This window comes from Perna viridis, chromosome 4, assembly GCF_037379345.1.
Source record: "Perna viridis isolate PV_CMFRI_1.1 ecotype Kerala chromosome 4, ASM3737934v1, whole genome shotgun sequence".
NCBI classification, from domain to species: domain Eukaryota; kingdom Metazoa; phylum Mollusca; class Bivalvia; order Mytilida; family Mytilidae; genus Perna; species Perna viridis.
The window spans coordinates 11,411,379-11,433,265 of NC_142448.1; the positions used below are offsets into that span (position 1 = coordinate 11,411,379).

At 31.5% G+C, this 21,887-nt stretch overlaps 1 protein-coding gene across 2 annotated transcripts; it reads right to left on the reverse strand.

The window, feature by feature from the left end:
* Positions 1 to 298: 298 nt before the first annotated feature.
* Positions 299 to 21,887, reverse strand: LOC148618852 (protein transport protein Sec24A-like). 2 transcript variants are annotated; one of them, XM_088578146.1, is made up of 23 exons: positions 21,683 to 21,823; positions 20,641 to 21,348; positions 18,430 to 18,519; positions 16,946 to 17,032; positions 16,503 to 16,597; positions 15,678 to 16,256; positions 15,247 to 15,362; positions 14,286 to 14,388; positions 13,673 to 13,799; positions 13,012 to 13,121; positions 11,807 to 11,873; positions 10,851 to 11,015; positions 10,181 to 10,338; positions 9,688 to 9,789; positions 8,644 to 8,767; positions 8,273 to 8,431; positions 7,782 to 7,955; positions 7,029 to 7,139; positions 6,506 to 6,684; positions 6,083 to 6,220; positions 4,711 to 4,908; positions 4,260 to 4,363; positions 299 to 2,724 (listed from the first exon to the last, which is right to left on the reverse strand). In XM_088578146.1, exons 2-23 carry the CDS (start codon positions 21,281 to 21,283, stop codon positions 2,610 to 2,612), a joined length of 3,744 nt encoding a protein of 1,247 aa, XP_088434272.1. In that variant the 5' UTR covers positions 21,284 to 21,348; positions 21,683 to 21,823; the 3' UTR covers positions 299 to 2,609. The 2 variants fall into 2 exon arrangements, with proteins under 2 accessions (XP_088434272.1, XP_088434274.1); XM_088578148.1 differs by lacking the exon at positions 18,430 to 18,519 and having other exon boundaries at positions 21,683 to 21,887.

Below are 21,887 nucleotides of genomic sequence, written 5' to 3' on the forward strand. Positions count from 1 at the left end.
TTGTTTCAATTGGTCAAGTAGTGTCAGAGAAGAATATTTTTGAAAGAAATAACAAAAAATAGTAAAAATCGTTGAAAAAGGGCAATAACTCAATTATTGCTTAATGGATTAAAGCCAAAATTTGACCAGAGATAGATCTGATTGTGCAGAACACTTTTACCCATGTCAGAATTAAGCTAAACCTAACGGTTTTGTATAATTGTTAACCATGACGACGAATGATGGATGCCAAGTGATGGCAATAGCTCAAATGGCCTTTGGTCAGGTGAGCTAAAAAATTAATAGATAAAAAGAAAGATTTTAACGATAGGATAATTTATTTATTTTATGAACAGGTAATGTACAATTGGAAATAAATTGACCAGAACTCATGATAAAACAAACCATAGTACAAGTAACAGCACCACATTCAAATAAAAACATCTGACATTCCTGGTAATAATTGTTCACAAACCTGCTTCATAAAACCTATACCAAATACACCGAGAACATGAAAGGCAATTTGTTTTCAAATAAATTAAATTAGTAAATGATATTGCTGTACAATTAAAATGTGTACAATTTACATTAAAACAAACGATTTTTTGAACTGCAGAAAATGACTTTGTCATATTTATAACATTACCTAGTCAAACGAAAAATGACAACTGAAAAACGACAGTAGAAATCCATATAAAGGAACAATTTTAAGCAAAAAAGCATTGGAAGATCATAACCATGATGACACACCAAAAATCTATATCAATAAGAATCATCATAACTTTAATATGTTAGTACTTTCAGTTGACTTTCAAGGAAATTTGAAATAAAAATTAAAAATTCAGTGCTACTAACTTCTATGTGAGCTCTAAAATGTCACCATATAGTCATTCTAGATGAAATTAAATGTGATTACAGAATTTTTAAAAGGTCCCATTAAACTACAAGAGAGATATTACAGTTTTTCCATTAAACTGGAGCTCAGGCATGTTTTAACTACCTTAAACAAAAGTTCTTTACTTTTCAAGATTTTCCAATATATTGCTTGACACGAAAGTTTGAAAATATGTGTCTATTCCTTACCACTAAATTTCTAAAATTAATTCATGGATAAAAAAAAATCATTGGTTTAAAATAACAATGTGGATGTAAGACAACCAATACTTCTCAAACTTCTGACTTCCCTGGAGGTGGCATACATCACTCATCTTAGCACTAATAATGAGGTATTACCCGGGGGTTATAAAACAAAATAAACTCAACCAATTACTGGCTCTTTTCATTGTTTTGCCAATTACCACAAAACTATTTATGCCCAATTATTAGTTATAAGCAGTGCAATGTTAATAATAATATTAAGTAGTGTATTTTAAGGAAACACAAATGAGCAAACACATGACTATAAAGAACACAAAGATTAAACTGAGATCACATGGTGATAAAATATGTTACACTAAATTGAGGAGTAATTTATAGCGGTCATAATACAATCCAATTTTTAATTTCGCAATTAACTTTCAGGTGTCACTATTCTACCTGGACGTACTGTGCTCTAAACATGAATTGAAACAAGTGGTCAGGGTCTGGTTTCATAAAGTATCTCAAACCCTTCCTCAACTCTAATTTTGACTAATCGAATCACTTGAAATTGAAGATTTGAGGAAAATGTAATATGACATTTTTTTATGAAACCCAGGTCAGGTGCAATATACAAAAAAACATTATGTTTAATCACTTTAGCAGACACTTGCAATCCACATGATAAATTTGTATCATGCATAAATTAAGTTTGAAATATGACATTTTTACAGTGTTCTTTTAAATCAATAAATGCAACAGCTATAAAGATAGCATGATGAAAAGAAGAATGGAAACTACATTACATATGTCAAGCACAATAAGTTATAACAGAAAAACACTAACAACATCAAACAAACATAAAAAATTGCATCCTATTTGGTTGGCACCATTTAATTTATACACCTTATGCCAACTCCTGTCTTCATATTTTGATGACTACATGTATATTTTTATGATGAAAACCTGTCATTATAACAAAATCATTTTCAACAAAATCAAACCTCACAAAGAAGTGTCATGACCACCTCTTCTTTATACATGTACATATGTTCTGACAGGTCAACAAATATCAACATTATGAATCTCATATGCAAACAAAAATAAAAAGCATCAGTGCTCTCTATTTCTCCTTTGATCAATTAATTCACTGAATTCAACACAAAATTTTGCAAAAATTCAAACTATCAAATGAACATAAGTATTTGATGGCAAAATGAAAGCTCTGTATATAGAATTACAATAATACAACTACTAAAGTGACATCATAATTAAACATTATAATTCATTGTATTACATTTCACAATAAGAATTTGAATTAAATGTCACTACTATATATTAACTTCAGAATACATTACTGATATCACATAATCATACAATCCATGGCAAGCCCGAGGGTAATATACTCCAAATCTTATGGGCTATATCACTAATCACCTTGGGTGATGCACCAAAGCCCTATAGAACAATATAGGGGTCTGATATGAATTTAAACCATAAGTTTGGTTCACATTGAGTAGTTAAATAAATTAAAAGCACTATTAATCACAAAATCAGCTCTTAACTTGTTTCTGTATGTGTTGTAAAAATTCATAATAAGACATTGATGATTCACTTCTGTCTTCAACCATATATTGGAAAAATTCCATACGTAGCTTACTATCTTCCCTGAAAAATAAGGCAAAGATCATTGTAGCAGACATGCCTACAAATTTATTTTCTTCCTCAGTTCCACTGAACAGTTTTTTTTTAACATTTTGCCATATGAGTTCATGTTTATATCATCAGCTTAATCTTTTAACTGCTTAAAAAATAACAGCATGTTAAATGTGATTCAAATTTCATTGTTGTACATTTACAAGATGAAAAAAGGTTTAAAATGAAGAATAAAACAATAAAGACTCTAGAGTTTCAAAATTACCAACTCAGAAAGGACATTAATAGAGCATTGATTAAGTGATACCCTGCCACGTTATGGTGAGAAAAAAAATTGCAAAATGTTAAATCAAAGACTGAAGTCTTCAAAGTCGCTAATTGTCAAATATTCTAAAACATTGATTTTAGCTTGCTTTGAACATCCAGGGGATTTCAATACTCTACTATACTTCACTACCAATCAATCTGTGACTTAACCAAAGGCTATGTTAAATGAGAAATTCACTGATTGACTGGTACTTAAGTTTAGTAGAGATTAGGCAAAATTCAATTTAAACAAATGTATAAATCTAATTAACCATATGTTAAAACCCTTACTTTTTACCCTGATACCATGCCATATGTATGGACTTAGTTCCAAATAAAAAAAAATCACAAATTTACATGAGCTGAAAAGGTTGGTTTAAGAGATATTATGCAAGAATGATGATTGATAATATACATTCATGTCCTTTTCCATTTCCCATCTCTTGACATTACTAGCAAAATAAGTGTACTCCTTTTATGAAAATGTACTTGACATTTTAGAAGTATATTGTTGTGTAACGCAACAGTTCGTAAAATGTACTTGACATTTTAGAAGTATACTGTTGAGTAATGCAACAGTTCGTCAATCTAAGATTGGCAGACTTCAAGTGAGTCCAAAATGGAATGAACTCAAGGGAAGTTGTGATATTCTCTAAAATCAGATGACTTCATAACTGTGATGACTCGAATGCTTCTCAATTAAAACAACAGGCAACCTCAGAATCGTAGACTAGGCTTTTCTCGGCTATTTTACAGAAAGTTCAATGCTAACTGAATACTTCATCTTTTAATGTAAACTTCCCACTCTCATATAAGTAAAAAACACACATACACATGTATATGGTATTTATGAGGTATATTTTGATCTTATATTAAGCTAGAAAACATAAGGTGGTGTAGTAATATATAACTACGCAAATCATATACAAATGTACAGTAATGAAATTACAAGTGCAAAAATTGTCAACTTAATTAGACACTTCTAAAAATGGCGTAACTACATATTGGATTTTACTGAAAATTGAACCTGATCTGTATTTATGGTACTAAATAACTGTGTAAAGTTTGAAAAAAAATTCATTGATCCATTCTCAAATTATCATATGAAAACTAGTTGGGGGCATTCAGATGGACAGATGGACATGCCCTTTTTAGAAGGGTATCACATAACACCTTGCCACTTTGTGTGGTAATACTTGGAATAGAAGTACTTCAACCAATACCAGTGTACACAAGCTTACCTAACAACATAGAATGTACAGCCTCCAGGTCTATTGTCCAACAAACAACTGATGAAATTCCTTACACTCTCAGACAGAGGATTTTCTAGTTCTGGTAAATCAATCTGAAATTACAAAAAAACATGTTGCAGCATTCTAACATTTATCTCAAATATAATTATTTGACTTCATTACATAACAGTGCACATAACTTTGTGAAGTTTTGGAATCATTTTAAAATGTTACAAAAAAAATACATTAAAATTCTGGATTTAATGTGTATATAATCTATAAGTGATTTGAATATTTAAACAATACAAATAATTCAATCTTTGATTAAATTTCCATATTGTGAGTTTTATATTTGTAACTTAAACTAGGTTATATTTTTGGTACTTTAAACATTAAACAACCTAAATTTTTCTAAAATTAAAAGTTTAAACTATAAGTTCATGCATTATATTTAACTTACTATTCCCTCGGGAATGGACATGAAGTTAGGAACTTCTAATACATCTTGACAGAACTTGTCCTCCACTGCACTACCTACGTATAGGTACATGTGGTCATGTGTATCCAGTAAATACACTCCAGTGCGGTCAATATTGGCTGAGGATAGCTGGAGTCTTGAGGATTCTGGTGCCTCTGGGTTGTCTTTTGTTACTAAAGTCTTAAATTAATTAAAAGTGGTTGTTAATATAAAGAAATGATAAATAAGTAAGATTGATTCATAACTTTCCAAAAGAATGTTTTAACTTAGATCTTATGAAGCAAGAAATTTCGGCTACATGAACAGAAGTTTCATGCAAGTAGCAAAACTAGATAAAAACCTTGATATCTTTTTACTTAAGGAGGTAGACCAAGGGTAAGGGACACAACTCTTAAAAATCATTGGAACGTTTGTATTCAGCATTTTACATCAACATCATGTAAGCATCAAAGTAACTTAGATTGATTTCATTGTGTCAAATGAAAGCTTGATAGGCTTTGGTAAAATTGAATATGATACAAACATATCACTGACTTCATGAGTTATGTCCTTTACCCTAGGTCTACCTCCTTAAACAGATTCTGTTTTGTAGTACATAGACACTCCGAGCTTTTTTTTTTTTTTAAAGAAGCAAAACACTATAGCAAATATAAGTCAACACTCAATCTAAATGTCATGCTCGTGACTGAGGAGCAACACTCAATCTAAATGTCATGTTCATGACTGAGGAGCAACCTCTAATTTCAAAAACTTTAGTACGTCCACATTTGGGCTGCACCAACAACCCCTTACAATCAAGGCTTAAATAGAGTATTACCGTAAATTGGGATGTTTTGGTTGTAGTTTTATTTTGGTTTACTTGGCACCTCCTATAAAACTGCCAAAATATAATGTATGCAAATATTTTGACTGCAAATATATATTGGTGGATTATCATTGCTGAGTGACGACAAATGATGTAGAAATAAATACATTATTTGCTTACCTATAAAGACCTCATTAACCTTATTTAAAAATGTTATAAATGTATTTATTATTATTAATCATTTTGTCCAGAAAAACTGAAGTAATTAATCTGTCACTGGTACATTAGAATTAGATGGATTGTTTTCTCTCAATGAAAAGGCCAAAATAAAACACACCAAATTTAAACATACATGTTTTGTCAAAAAAACCACAAAAATAACCAGACGCAAAAATATCACAATTTAAGGTATTCTTCAAAATACTGAAACAAATATTACAATGGATATCATACTATTTAAAAAAGTTAAATCTTCAGTATTTACACCACTCAGTTTATAGGCAATCTATCTTTTAATAAAGTTCTTGCATCTATAGTTTTAAAACCTACCAATTCTCCAAGTTTATAAACAGGATATAAATGTGGGTAGATAGACTGTATCAGGTACTGTAGGGGTAAACTCTTACATTGCTGCATGGCAAACACTCTGTCATCTAATCTGGTGTTTACACCAAACCGGAATGCAGTCTGCAAATGAGAAAAGCTTGGTATATTACAATTAAGTAGAGGAAATCAAATAAAATTAAATTTCCTCCATTATATTAACACCTATATACATGAAATTCTATATAAAACATCATTAAATACAGAAATACCCATCTCATGTAATTTCATTTGAAATGTTGATTCAGCTGTTTATTATCTATAAACTCTTTTACAATAAATAATTATATATTTTTTTTAATTAAATCACCATCTGTACTAAAATGAAAAAAAAATCCATCAATTACTTTACATTGTTTTTGTACTTACAGATTTAAACAATGCTGAAATCAGCAATGGTAGTAGCCTTATTGAGAACCCTGTTGGTAGACTTCCAACCCTCTGTGATGATGGCAGTGTATTACCATATGCTGAGATAGGATCCACGGCAGCATTCAGTAGAGCCTCCCTAGCATCAGGTAGAGATGCTGTAACACTTCTGTCAGCGGCTAAAGAAGGAAAATAAATTGAAATACAACTGTTGCTTGTTAACTGTGTCTTAAGAATTGAAGTAGAGGTCTAATTATCTGTAGCTTTGTTTCCCATTTATTTATTCTTAGATTACAGTGCTTTTTTTCTAATTAATGATGATGTAATGCAGAAAAAATGAAATGTTGTTTTTCTAAGAAGGGCCAAACAAAGTACAAAGTTTTTATACATACAAGTCATTGTTGTTAATATAGAACTTTTCAACCCTTTTAACACATACACATAATTATCTTCAGCTTTATTTTAAAGGACAAGAATTCTTCGATGAAATCTCTTTTCAAACCACATCTCAAAATAAATTTACCCATTTTAGCTAAAAGTCCAATGATAGCTTGTTGATCTGCCCCAGCATATATTTCATTGATTTGGTTTGTGACAGGAAGGCACATGGTATGGACACGGATTCTTCTCTCACCTAAACAAGTATATAAGTAAGGTATTATCAAACAGGAAACCATCTAATTTGAAAATTGATGAAGGAATCTTTGATATTTACATGTATATCTTTTAATACTCATTTTTTATAGCCATACTTTCAACAAAATATTGATGGTTAGCATCTATGCTTCCAGACCTGGCAAAATCATTTTTCAACCTGTCAGACATTTGGTCCGGCAACCTAACAAAATCTGCTGGACCAAACAATTATCTGCCGGACCAAAATTATTTCTTTAATCCAATTTAAATTTGCCTCGATTCAGATGCCATCTTTAAACCGGAAGTTCCAGTTGAGGCGTTTCTAATAAAAAAACGTACCAGACTTCTGGTCCAGAAATCACACAAATTTTACCTGGACCGGCGGCTAAAAGTACCGGTCATGTCCAATGGTCCGACGAATTTCACCATGACTGTGCTTCAAAGTACAATATACTAAGATGCATTTAGAAACAGGCCACACACTAATATTATAGTGTATATACAATGAAGCAATTAAACTGACATTAATTCAAATCATAGCAGCATAATTTAACAATTAAAAGTTATTCTTTTGCAAAAAATTCATCAACAATTATGATAAAAACAATTTATCATTAATTGTTGGCAACATATCACTAACCTTTACTTGATGTGTATAGGAGAGCAGCTTGGAAACAAGCAACAGAGTTTTCTGTTAAAGGATCCTCTATTGACATCTGCATACCAAAGCCAGCATCAGGATTAATATTTGGCAATGACAGTAAATCTGTTGATCTCACAAAGAAATTCCCATGGAAGGTATGGATACTTAAACCTACAAAAACATTCATTTCAATATTTTTCTGTAAGAAATTTGAGAATAATAAACACTACACATATGACAGTATTCTAAAATATCCCTACTCCCTCAAATTCCATTTTACTTGAAGGTAAGATGCAACTATACAAGAGTTGAATCTATTACAATGAAGATTTCATTTCTTGAACTAGTAGCAAATTTAATGGTATTAAACAAACACCAGAAGGCAATATACAATAATGCTGAATTGTAATTGCAGAATGAAAATAAAATGGAATCATGAAACAAGAAAACTGCTTTAAAGTAGAAACTATCAAGGTCTTCGTTGTTACCTTTTGTACATCTTATTCTCATAACAGCCTCAAATCCTATCTTCCTTGTGAAATATCTTCTCATGTCTGCTTCAAATTTTTCTGTTAGTGATGGATTTTTCACACAATGGAATGATGGGAAATATTGTATGCTTCCACCAGAATATTTTGATATACATGCTGAAAGGTAAATTCATATTAACAAAAATTGGCTTAAAAATACCAATTGGAAAAAAAACTTTATTCAAGTTTACTAATATAATACAGCTGACTGTATAAAAAACTTAACAAATTATAGATGAATTTTTCTTAAGTCAACTATGCACCATTTGTCAAAGTAGTCATCGAAGGTGTCAAATAATGCCAATATCATCAAATAAATATCTACTTACAAATTGTACTAATATCTGCATATTGACCATTCAACATGATAAGGTCAACTGCTACTTGCTGAGCTGAGCAATCAAGTGCCAATTTCTTGTAGAAATCTGATGCTGGTCCTAAATTTGATACAGTCTGAAATACAAACCATGTGATTCCTGACAAAGGTTCAAAGAACAATAAAATAACAATCTCTGCTTTCAGGAATCAAAATGTATTTTCAAAGTTTTCATTGATAAAGTTTGTTTACTTTTTTAACCCATTAACCTCAAATTGAAGAACAGAACAAAATTTATTTTTACATGCAACGGTGAAAATTAATACCCAAAATCAAAGTAGATATTTTAAAATATTGTGACAAGTAATAACATAAAGTTGCATGCGATATTGTGCTAGATAAAAACCCAAATTGACAGGAAGTTGATAATGGAGAGCAACCAAAATTGCTAACAACATATGCCACATCTATATGAAATACCAAATTTGAAATCAATTTATCCCTTGGAAGCCCAGATAGCTTTGATAAAATTCAGACAGACTGAATGACCAATGAAATGACTGACGGACAAGGTGATTCCAATATACCACCCACTTGTTAAGTGGGGATATAAAATTCCCAAATAAAGATTGAAAATGAAATAAATCAAATGCACTGAAATAACAGTATGACTGAAATAGATAAAAATACCTTCAATATGTCCTTTAATTTGGTAAATACAACCACATCATAATAAAACAGATTAGGCTGGTTATTGTACCCAGAACTTACCAGAAACATATTTATTTTATCCATCTACAGATATTTAAGAAAATCAAATTACAAAACACATTTTGATGTTAACTAAAAGAACCCACAAGATTGTACATTCATTCTTGACTAATGAAAAATTGTCAAAAAAAAGTAAAATAAATAAATTAAACAACTTGACATTGAGTCCACTTAATGAACATTGATATACAAGTACATGCCTACTTAACATTAATATAAGCATCAAGTTATCCTCGAGATTTAGATAAAAAATTAAACCATTGAAGTATTCAAAGTAAATAATTACCTTAGTTGTTCTTTGATTAGGATCTTCTCTAGATTCCAGAGCTCCTGGTCCTACTGTAGGTAAGACGGTCTGTACTACAGTCACTCTACCACCAGTTGGATGCTATAAATACAAATAATAATTAGTGAATTTTATTATTGATGACAAATGAAACCTTTGTAAATGTCATAAATGTTCATACTTAACAGAGTAAGAACACTAGCTAACTTGTATGTCAGAGTTGTTACTTTATTCATAATAGAAATATATATATATATAAAAATAAGGGGGGATTCTATAGCATATACATGAAAAAGCTGAGATGCATCTTTGGCTAAGACACCCATATAAGAGTTTGTCTATTTTAACAGTACAACCAATGAAGCATATTATAGAAAGAGAAGTATGAAAATTCTGTGCATTTATAATCAGTCATGTAATGATAGTCTGACATAAAAAATACTTCACAAATAATTGTCACACTGGTCTTATAACATGTTCATATTTTACTTACTATTAACTTGTAAGCTGCCTGAAGTGCAGCACCCAATGCACTCCCTGTTTCTCTGTTGTTCTCAAACAATGTAGGTAACATATTCAATAGATTTGTTACCATTTCTTTACTTTCTTGTAAATTGACTAGTAAGTTATCAGGACATGGGAGAAAGACATCTGAAATTAGATAGAATTATTCAACTCTTAAGGATTTTCTGTGTAAGCTATATAATCACCGATTTTTTTCACATATTTGAAGAAAATGTGGATGAAATAAAATTTTCTATTACTGTATGATTAAAACAAAGACTTAAAAACCACAAGCCTGGGTAACAATTTGATAAAGACAATCTGCACACAAAAAATGTTTCAATTAATTGCTATCAAGCCTACTGATCAAATTACAATAAACATCACATGATTTTATTTAACATTTCAGCTATACAAAATTTTGTTGCTCACTCTTGTGGCATACAGTGATCTAAATAAAAAATGGTAAAAAAAAACTGGAATTGTCAAGTTTTACTTGAAACTTGGCACTACTGTGAAATAAATAAATGACATCAGACCATCATGTACTCAATACTTTTTTCATATAATAAAAAAGGTCATGTAACTACACATTTTAGTACAATTTTTTTTTCTATTTTATGTATGGTATAATTAAAATAATGCCTATTTGTACCTACCCTCAACATCAGAGACAATTAACATTTGTGGTTGTGATAAACTTTCCTCTAAATTGAAGAAATATAATGAACTATCATAACACAGGAAACCAATCTGTGATCTGGAATCACTTGGGATTTTGTCGAGCTCATCTAATAAAGTCTGACAAAACACATTCAGATAACCTGAAAAAATCCCAAAACATATTGGTCATTTACATTGGGGAAATAATTAGATCTTAACAACAGACATATGCCAAGTAATGCACAAGTTAATACATTTTCCCGTTGTTAAAATACAGATATCACTTTCAATTACAAGATCTTTGTCACAATTTGAAATTACATTGTTGTTCGGTGTCAAAAGGTCATCATAAGATAATTCTGGGGTTAATGGGAACATAGTCCATGCTTTAATTGGTTGTATAGCTCATTGTGATACCATAGAGAACCATGTACTTAAGTTCAATTGTCTACAGAAAAAAACAACAGCAATATCATACTACTGCTGTATAATAACAAGTATTGTGTTGGACACAGACACAGATGTTTCAATTGTCAAAGGCATTCCAAACATCATTTTCAAACCTTTATGATTTTTTTGAATTTTTTTTTATTATTGACCGATGTCAATCCTTAAATGGCGCTCATTTTTCTCATTTTTCATTATGGCTGACTGGAAGCTCTTGTGGTGACCTATTTTCAAACCAAGTCTCAAGTCTCAATTTTTTCCTACTTTTTATTACTTTTTCCATCTTTAAACAGTGATCATGTTTGAAAATTCAGATAGTGATTGCACACCTGCATGTGGTGTCCTATATTTGTGCCGAGTTTGGTTTCAATCAGTTTGGATTTTTTTAGGAGATATGCAGACAAAAGTAAACAGGAAAGAAAAATTATAACAGTTAAAACAAAAAAAAATGTTTCCCACTATGTTTGGGGAACATAATGATACAGATACTTGTGTAAGTACTAACCTGTTTCTATTGCATTGAAAGACACATCCAGTAAATACAAGTAAACTGCAGGCTGTGGAGGCCTTAACTAAAAACATAATATTATAATTATTATTACCGTTTCAACATGTAATTTTCTAATGTTACAATAATAACAATAATAAAACCTAATTAGTCATAAAATTTATAAGATACCATTTCTGTTAAAAATCATACATCAAGAATTTTCCAAAATTATACATGTCAATTATTTTTTCTGTACTTAGCATTAAAACACTGAAAATATTTTTGATACTGATATCAAACTGTTAAAAAATAATCAATGAAATATGCAAACTAATTAAAGTATGACACATGACAATTTAGAGTTGATTACATCATTTTATCAATAATTAAGTCAACATTATGGCGTTGGAAATACATTTCTAACCTAACCTATAAAAGAATTTATATTAAAAGTAATTACTGTAAAAGCAGAAATTTTTGTTGGGGATTTAATTTCATTTATTTCTTGGGTAGAAAAAATCCACAAAAATAAGTCCCCACAAAAATTTATCTCCAAATATTTTAAATAGAACGATCATTTTGAATTCAAATGCACTTATACTTAAACAATCATATGTATATAAAATCAATAAATCTAATTATTCCCTCAAAACAGGCAGACATAATTTACTTCACCTATGTGAATGGTAGAGCATGCAATACCCAAAAGCGGGAGTGCAAAGCTATTTACAAGGCCCTATGTCATTTAATTAGCAGATGAAAAAAGACCATTTACAAAGGTGGAAACAATTTGCACAAATCATTTTATCCACTTGATTAACTGTTTACAGATGTCAAAACATTAATAAATGAGCTTGGCATATTTAAAATATCTCACTGTGACAATGTAGATGCCATTGTTTCAGTGAAACCATTGACTTGCACATAACCGGAAACAGTAGAAAATGTTAATATTTAAGGAACCAACATCATATTATTTTAATCCAAAAATGATATCAAAAATGTGGTACCAGCAAACAATACTTAATCAAAAAGATTCTCCTATATGCCTAGCCAAGAAGGAGTGGGAACTGTACAGTTTATACGGAAAAACGCAGCAAATCAGAGAGCTTGAATCAAAAGTGTATTACTATTATAAAAAAATAAATTGAGAATCCACATAAATTTGTCCTCATGAAAATACATGATAATACAGTATTACTTAAAGATTTAATAGTTACCATATACTCTGAAGGAGCTATGAATTCAATAGTAGCTGACTTTATCTCAGGCCTTCGTTGTGGCTCCCCATATGATTTAGACACAGGATCAAAATTGAACTCTTCAGGTACTGAAAAAAAAAACCATTTGGTACATATAACTACTATAACACTGCATAATCACGAAGAGGCCTTGTTTTAAATAAAGCAGAACCTTGTGCAGTGAATCATAGCAATGCCCACAGAGACGGCTTGTTTTAAATAAAGCAGAACCATGTATAGTGAATCATAGCAATGCCCACAGAGAGGGCTTGTTTTAAATAAAACAGAACCATGTATAGTGAACCATAGCAATGCCCACAGACAGGCCTTGTTTTAAATAAAACTGAACCATGTAAAGAAACAAATGTTGTTTCTATTGACAATAATTCATGTTTATACATGTATGTTCAATACAACCCTGGTAGCATAAGAATGAACCAAAATTAGATACCTAAATTACTTGTATGAAGCGATGGCAATTAACTAATTGGAAGATTTGTAAAAATTTGTCTGCCTTTGTGTCAGGGCTTATAAGAGCTTGCCATTAATGGGAGTCCTTTTAGTTGCCTTTAAGTCTTTGTGTCATTGGAATTTCTCTTTTTCCCAATCTTACAGAACATAATCAAACAAAAATACCTACATTCATTAACCCTATAACACAAGTTACATTTCCATCGTCTCTGGTCTACAAAGTAGACAAATGGGTTTATATAAGTTCTACAAGAACGACACCGTACTATCACATTCGACTGTATCACTGGTAGTTGCTGTAATAAGATAACTAAAATTTATAGCATTTACCTTTTAATGGAGCATGAGGATGATGATAATTAAAGGTAAGTTTGTAGGAAATGATCTGCTAATCATTTAGAATTCAAATTGTATATCAATATATGTATTATAAGCGAAAATAAAGCTAAATTTCAGACAATTTTGCCATACAAAAGCTGTTTTAAATATTAATATTCATCTTATAAATTAACAATATCTGAATTAATCTTTTCCAACTGTAGTTGTTACAAACATTGGATTAAGAGCTTAACTAATAAAACACACAGAGTATGACATAGAGGATAGCAAAGCAGCAGTGGAATTCTTCTGTTGTCTATCTTAATTGTTTTTGTAAAAGAACATTTTGCCCTCAGAAATCTATCATTATGACAAATTAAGCTTGTTCAGGACAAAAAGCTGTATAGAGCATTAAAATGATCCTATGGTCAAGAGATTGAATTAACTTAAGCTTGTAAACTTACTGATAAATCTCTAAAAGGGTGAATAAGAATGCCTAGGGGTAATCTAGATTTATTTAGAAGTGAAGAAGTCTGTGGTATTGATGTCAGTGTACATCTAAAAATACTGAAAAGAAAATGTATAAAACAGATAATAAAATGAAGTAACAAATCACAGAAATGTGCTGTGTATACCACAACTCATACAGGGAGAGGATACTACACGGCACCCAAATTTGCTGATAACGTATGCCCAATCTATATAAAGCCACACAAGATTTTAAATCAATCCATCTACTGGGTGCTGAGATTTTTATAACAAAAATTTTCACTATCACTCCATACAGTGAAAAATGATTAAGTCCCACTAAACAGAAAGTTGATATCGGACAGCCCCTTTAATTGCTTAAAACATATGCCCCATCTATATAAAGCCACACATCAAATTTGAAAACAATCCATCCATTGGGAGCTGAGATAATTGCAATGAACTTTGGTTGGACAAGGTAATTCCAATATACCACCCATTCGTTAAGTGGGGTATAATGAACTTAAAAGACAGCAATAATCCTCTGGCTTGATTTTTAAGTTACATTCATCTACCTTAGAATTCACCACTTAAATTTTATAGATTTGAATTTGATAATAGTTGTCTCATATACTTCAGCTGAACATTTCTATGCACAACTACATGTATGTATAGTTACTCACATCTACAATTACATTTACAATAAGTATAAATCATATTATTCTAAAAAATATAATTTATCTGTGCATGAATAGTACATGTATATGTATGACAATGCCAAATAAGCATCTTGACGTAATTTTAATTCATAGACTTCTATAGATTTAATGTACATCAGATGTGTAATATTGTTAAAATGAATGCTTTTTGCAACAGATGGCTCTATACATTTTAATATTAGTGCTGCTAAATTCATTCCCATACCTACATAACTTATACAAACATAATTGAACTTACTCTGGGCTACAGTTAACCTTTTTAAAGTCATTATGAAGTTTAATCTTTGGGTTTTCTATGCCATTAGGGGGTACAATTTGTTTCTCTTGTAACAAGTTCACAACTCTTGAATCATCCTGTCAACAAAATAAACAACAAAATTATTTTTTTAAAATCTAAATCAAATTCCTGTAGTCATAATAAAATGATTTTTTACTTGGTTCTAAAATTTCATTATAGATTATCAACTGTATTAAATTTATTAACCAATAATCAATTCTTCTACAAACTTAGTTGAAAAGTCCACATTCTATTAAAATACCAAGTACTTAAGTCATTTACAAATTGCTAATAAATACTCACTGCCAAATCATACTGTATCAAGCAGCTTATTTAAAATAGACAAAAGACCACATTTTAAAACAAATTTCATTGTAAAATACTACACATACAGATAAGTTCATGCCTCCAATATTAGGCATGGAATTGTACTGTCCAGAGTTGTACCCATCACCATGAGGTTGGTTCCCTGTTTGAGGTTGACTAGAAGGATAGTTTGGTCTAGACGACATTCCAGGCTGACCTGAGGAAGTGTAGCCCCCTCCTAGAGGTGGTGGCATCATCCCTGGCTGAGGAGGTTGTGGTGGCATGCCCATTTGAGGTCCACTTGGTGGTCCCAGTTGTGAAATTGGTGGAGGTATGCCCATCTGAGCACCACCAAATTGTCCAGGTTGACCAGGAGTAGGTGGTGATGGCATACCAATTCTTGGCCCACTTGGTGGACCTGGCTGAGAAGTTGAGGGTGGCATGCCAAAAGATGGACCACTGGGGGGTCCTGGCTGAGCAGATGTGCCCATCTGGTACATGTTAGGAGGAGGTCCTGATTTACTTGGTGATTGCACATTGAAGTTAGGCTGACCTGGTCTAACATTGGTTGGACCTGAAGGTGGCTGCCCAGGAAAGCCTGGTCTTGGAGGCATCCCTGATGGAGGTCTATATGTTTGGTTACTCATGGGTGGTAAACTTCCAGGCTAAAATTATGAAAATAATACTATCATAAAATATTTTAGACTACAGTTATAATGTATAACACAATTGTTTTTAAAAACGTCTATTTCTTTGGAACATTATACTTTTGTTTGATAAGCACAGGTCTGAGAACAAGTTATAAGAAACCAAAAACCACAACTTTCTTAAACAACCCAAGTAAGTGTTTCAATAAATGAGAAATCAATTAAATAACTATAAATTAATTTCTAAGGTCATCAATAGTGTACCTGAGAGTAGGGAGGCTGCTTTGGAGGTGTACCACGTCCCTGTATGTCTTGAGAAAGAGGGGGTGTCATTGGTTTTCCTGGTTCTCCCTGGTTAGCTATAATAAGAAAAAAAATGTTCTTCTTTTAACTAAATCCACTATGAGTAACAAGAGTCATCATGACTGACCCTGAAAATTAGGAATTTTCAAACATCATCATTCCTGCAATCTTGCTTATTTTCTGTCATCTGATAGTTATATGTATTAAATTTGTGTGTGTGGAGAGATTTAGATAATGAGATAAAAAATACATATAAGTTCATTAAATTCAGATATATCATGTCTCCAAATTTGTCATTAATCAAGTCAATTTAGGTGGTTCTTGGCTAACTCATTTTCACAAAATAATAACTATTCATTGAATGTAATTGTGCAGGTTAACAACTGACTAAATATCACACTTACAAGGAGTAAACTGTCCTTCCAGGGCATCAAAAGTCTGGCTAGTGTTCATGGGAGATGGTGTCCTCGAAGATCTTTGTGATGGAGGCTCTGAAAATAAATAACAAATCATGATCAGCTTTTAAAATTTCTAGTAACTTTTGTGAAAGATATCTATACCAGAGATGTAGAATATTGTGTCTGAAACATCTTTGTTTAAAATTCAGTCAACAATAATACATGTATGTAGTTATAATTGGAAAGCTACATGTATATACATTCTAGAAAATTTATTAAAAAAAAGTACATATTTGTCAATGCAACAAATGTCTTTGTCCAGTTAGTTAAAATTATATGTTATTCATGTTTACAAACATCATGAATATAACTTATATACGTGTATATATGAGGATAATGACTCAAAATTGTTCTGTCAGAAGTGATATAATTGGAATCTCTCATAGGCAAAGCCTAAAATCATATTACCTGTTCATTTGCACTTCTGAAGTTATAATTGAGGTTTTTTTTTTACTTTTTCAGCATTTAAGTTGGAAATGAAAAGAACTTCCAGTTCAATGTAGTCCTATTTTGAGTTAAAGATATTAGCTGTCAATGTCATTTGTCTCATGGGTACTTTCACACTTTCAGTTTCACTAAAATCAATGTAGTATACTATGCATGTGATCCCATCAACATTACGATTTTTAACCATATCCCAAAATTGTTAAAAACTGTTTACTCTGCATGTACATGTGTATATTAGGCTTTAAAGTTGAATATGTCACAATAAAAAATATAATCAATTACTCAAACCAATAATATTTAAAATATGCATACACTATACTGATTAAAGATAATAAATGCACACATACATGTACCTGTGCATTTAATGATTATTATCATGTAGTCAATCGAAAAGATCAAATAAACTTTTACATGTAAGTAATGCTGATGATCTGAACATATATATAGGAAGCATAAGTACTAGTATAAAAGTAAAGAAATGAAGCAGTTACATCAGCAATCACAAGAAGCATTTGAATCTTGATTATTATAATGAAACAAGAAGGCATACAAGTAGAAAAGGTATTTGAGCATCAATTCATGCAACAGCTTTCATTGTTCCTCTAATATTTGACATTTTTTACAAAAAATGTAGACCAATTGCTGTTTTCTGTACTGGTAAATAAAATGCACTACTTTATTAAACGGTTACTTTGACTCAGCAGTTTTATGGTTATCATTTGTCTGCACAATGAGAAAAAAAATTAATTATGAACGTAGTTTTATTTTAGAATTTACATTGTTGTAATTCCTCCATGATGGATAATTTAACGATAAAACCCTCAATGAGCTTCATTCTTCCAAATGGTAGATACAATGTACCATAATGAAATATTTTTCATTACCAGAAGTACAATAAATTAATGATAGAATCACAGCAAAGATAGAAAAGCATGGAAAAAATACAGGTAAGAAAAGTTTGAGTTTTATGTTTTCACAAATACCTGAATTGTTAGGTGTTAATCCAGGGGTAAGCTGCATGCCTACTTGATGTGAATACTGTCCCTGACCATGAAATGGAGCAGGCAACCCATCTACAACATACACATCATACACTTAAGAAAGTCATGCCATGCTTTCTTTTACTTGGATTTTCAAATCAAAACTTGTGAGAACTTTGAAAAAGCTTCTATTTGTGAGTAAATATTCATATTTTGCATTACGAAATGCAAATGTTATTAAAAATAGAAATGGGAGACAACATAAAAAGCCCAATAAACTTATTTCATTTATCTAGAATAATGTTGTGAATACTTAACCTAATGATCAGGTGTTTATTAGTGCAATTTATATACAGTTTACTTTTTCAATCATGTACATATACAAATGTACAAAATGAAGTTCTAAACTTATCAGTGTAAAATTAATGTGCATCGTAACATGTAATATGGGTGTAAAATGTATTTACTTTAACTTGACTTATATACAATAATATATATTGTTAATCTACATGTAAGTGGAACAAATACATCTTAGATGAATTACAGTACATGAACATCACGTTATATCACAATCCCCCGTTTTGTTTACATTTCATCACCTGTTCATGTACATGTCATAATCTGTTTTCAAATCAATGCCATAAATATTTACTTTAAGCGCAACATCAGAATCTAATATGGTAAACAAACTGAAGTATGGAAAACAACATGCAAAAAAGCCAACTCAAATGAAAAGGCAGCAAACAATATTGTGTTAAAAATCATAAAGCATAATAAATTAGTCAAATGCATCACATTCATGTATTTGGGATTTGCAATGAATGTCATTAGAAAATATGTGGCAAGACCATCATGATACAATTGAAAAACTGCTCCAAATCACATGCTACAACATACATGTACATGTAATGCCTCTAATTTAGGTGTTTAAAGATCCATAAACCTAGGCAAAATTAAATTGAACAAACAGACCAAAAAAAAAATAAAATAAAAAATAAATAAATAAATGAAAAACATAATTAAAGGGAGCTTGGATACTATTAGTGTACAAGTACCAAATAAGAAATTTAAAATCCCTAAATATGTTTTTCAATTAATGTGGGACAAGAGGATGAACAACAGCATACGACAGTACATTATGACAAGAAATGAGAGAGATACATCCGTGGCAGTAAACATGAAGTATTTTTTAACACAACGTGAAAATGTACATTTGTATTACTAGAACAATTTTTTGAACTAGTTCAGTGCCTGAAATAGCCACTCGCCCACTCGCCAGTGGCGATTAAAACCTTATCTGGGCAATTGAAAAGTGCTAAAAGTAGATGAAAAGCTGGCCCAAAAAAAAACTGTCTGGGCGATTGATAAAAAATCGTCAAAAAATAATTACTGCGGTTATTTTCCAGTTGTTGGTATTTAGTCCTTTCGCATGGCATACCTGAACGTCTGATAAAACAGCCACACTGATTGGTTTAAGAATAGAATTTAAACCAATGGGAACTCAGTTGATATAATTAATCAGAATACTTCGGATTTTATCGTAGCGATCGGGGTTTATCTTAACCGCTAACTTAATGCGGCAATGTCGAAGTAGTAAAACATTGAGCATGGACAAATCGTGGTCTTTTTTAAAGAGAACATCAACAGCTGATGAAAAGAAACAGTCAAAATATGCAAAGTAAGAACCCTACATATTATGATTACATTTTTCGGAGTTGTAGCGTGTACTGATGAGGGGGAGGACAGCACATCAAGGGAGATAGAAGGAAGGGAGGGGGAGGCACTGCGTAAGTAGCCAACCATGTTCGAGTAATTGCATTTATTCTCTACTCATTGCTTGGCAAAAAAAATTGGGCAAGTCATAATCATTTTGGGCCAGTGACTTCAAATTTTTACTAGCCCAAAAAAAATTTTTTCAGGCACTGCTAGTTTCATTAAGGTGAGATAAGCCATCTTGACAGAAAAAAAATACCTTACATGTATTTTATAACAACCTGAACATGTACAATGTACATGTAGTTGTCCAACTGTAAAAAGGTACTTGATTTTTATCCAATGACTTGATACTGCATGTATTGAATCTTATTAACAAAGCAAACACGCTGCATCATATACATTTGTACATAAAAAGCATACACACAATTCTTTGCTTTTAAAATTAGTTGTATCTGCATAGTAATTTTATCTGTTCAATGTCCTTTGTTTAAAACTTACCTGACTGATTGTTTTGTGGCACTGAAGTTTGAACTTGAGGAGGTCTTACTGATGGTTGACCCATCTGGTGAGGTCCAGCATTTACTTGATGAGGAACACTTCCTGAAACTGATGATGTTGAGCTTACTGGTGGACCCATTCTTGCAGGTGGTCCAGTATTTCTCAGAGGCATGCCAGCCCCTTGAGGACCATTAGCCATTGGGGGCCTGTTTGGCATAGATGCAGGTGGAAAACCTGATGGAGGCATACCTGGCCTTTGTTGTTGATAGTTATTATGAAAAACTTGTCCCATATTATTTGTGGAGGTTCCTAATGTTTGTGTTGGCCCAAATGGTGGCCTATTGACACCTTGGTTAGAATTAGGTGCTCCTTGCAGAGGTCCAGAAAACTGTCCCTTTGAAAACATTGGAGGTTGTGATGAACCCCCAAATTGTTGTGATTGAGGTCCACCATATCCAAGTACTGATGGTTGTTGAAAACTTGGTCTCAGACCAGATGCAGGTGGTTGAGACATATATGGTCCATTTCCAATTGAACCTGCCTGCATATTTGGCCTAAGCTGATTAGGTGGTCCACCTCCTGATGGCATTGTAGGTGATGAAGTTCCATTAATAGAAGGTTGTCTGTATGACATTTTGTTCATGTACGGTGGTTCATCTAATCCAAATTTATAATTCACATAATCATCCTTCCACAACAAAGTCAAATCTACAAAACACAATTTTATAGTTTTAAAATATACAGAGGAAACTTTGTATTCACTATATATTAAAAACTATGAATAACTTATTAAGAATTACATAAAAAAAAACATGCCTTGTCACTATCAAACATTTGGCTGTGACCACGTCATACTGGGTATATGTGTACAAGGACTAACTATCCGAATTCCGCACATCGCACAGAAAAATGGCTATTAACAAATAAAGCTAAATAAACAGAACCCAAATACCGTTCTCAGAAACTGAGTAAAAATATATCGAATTATTCTACCACTAGTACAAATGAAAATATGGATCAGTCAGGTCATGAAAAAGCTTACCAGATCTGGATAGGTTTAAAGGTAATTCGACTTCTTTGGCCAAAAAATCTACGTAAACTCAATTTTAAGGAATATAATGTGGATTTTTCGGAAACTGACTTGTTTTTTCGAATACATAATGTCAATTTATAAATATTTTTGGTATTTATTTAGGCGAAGTCCAATCTTCTGAACTAGACCGGAAATCAGAAATTTATGATCATGC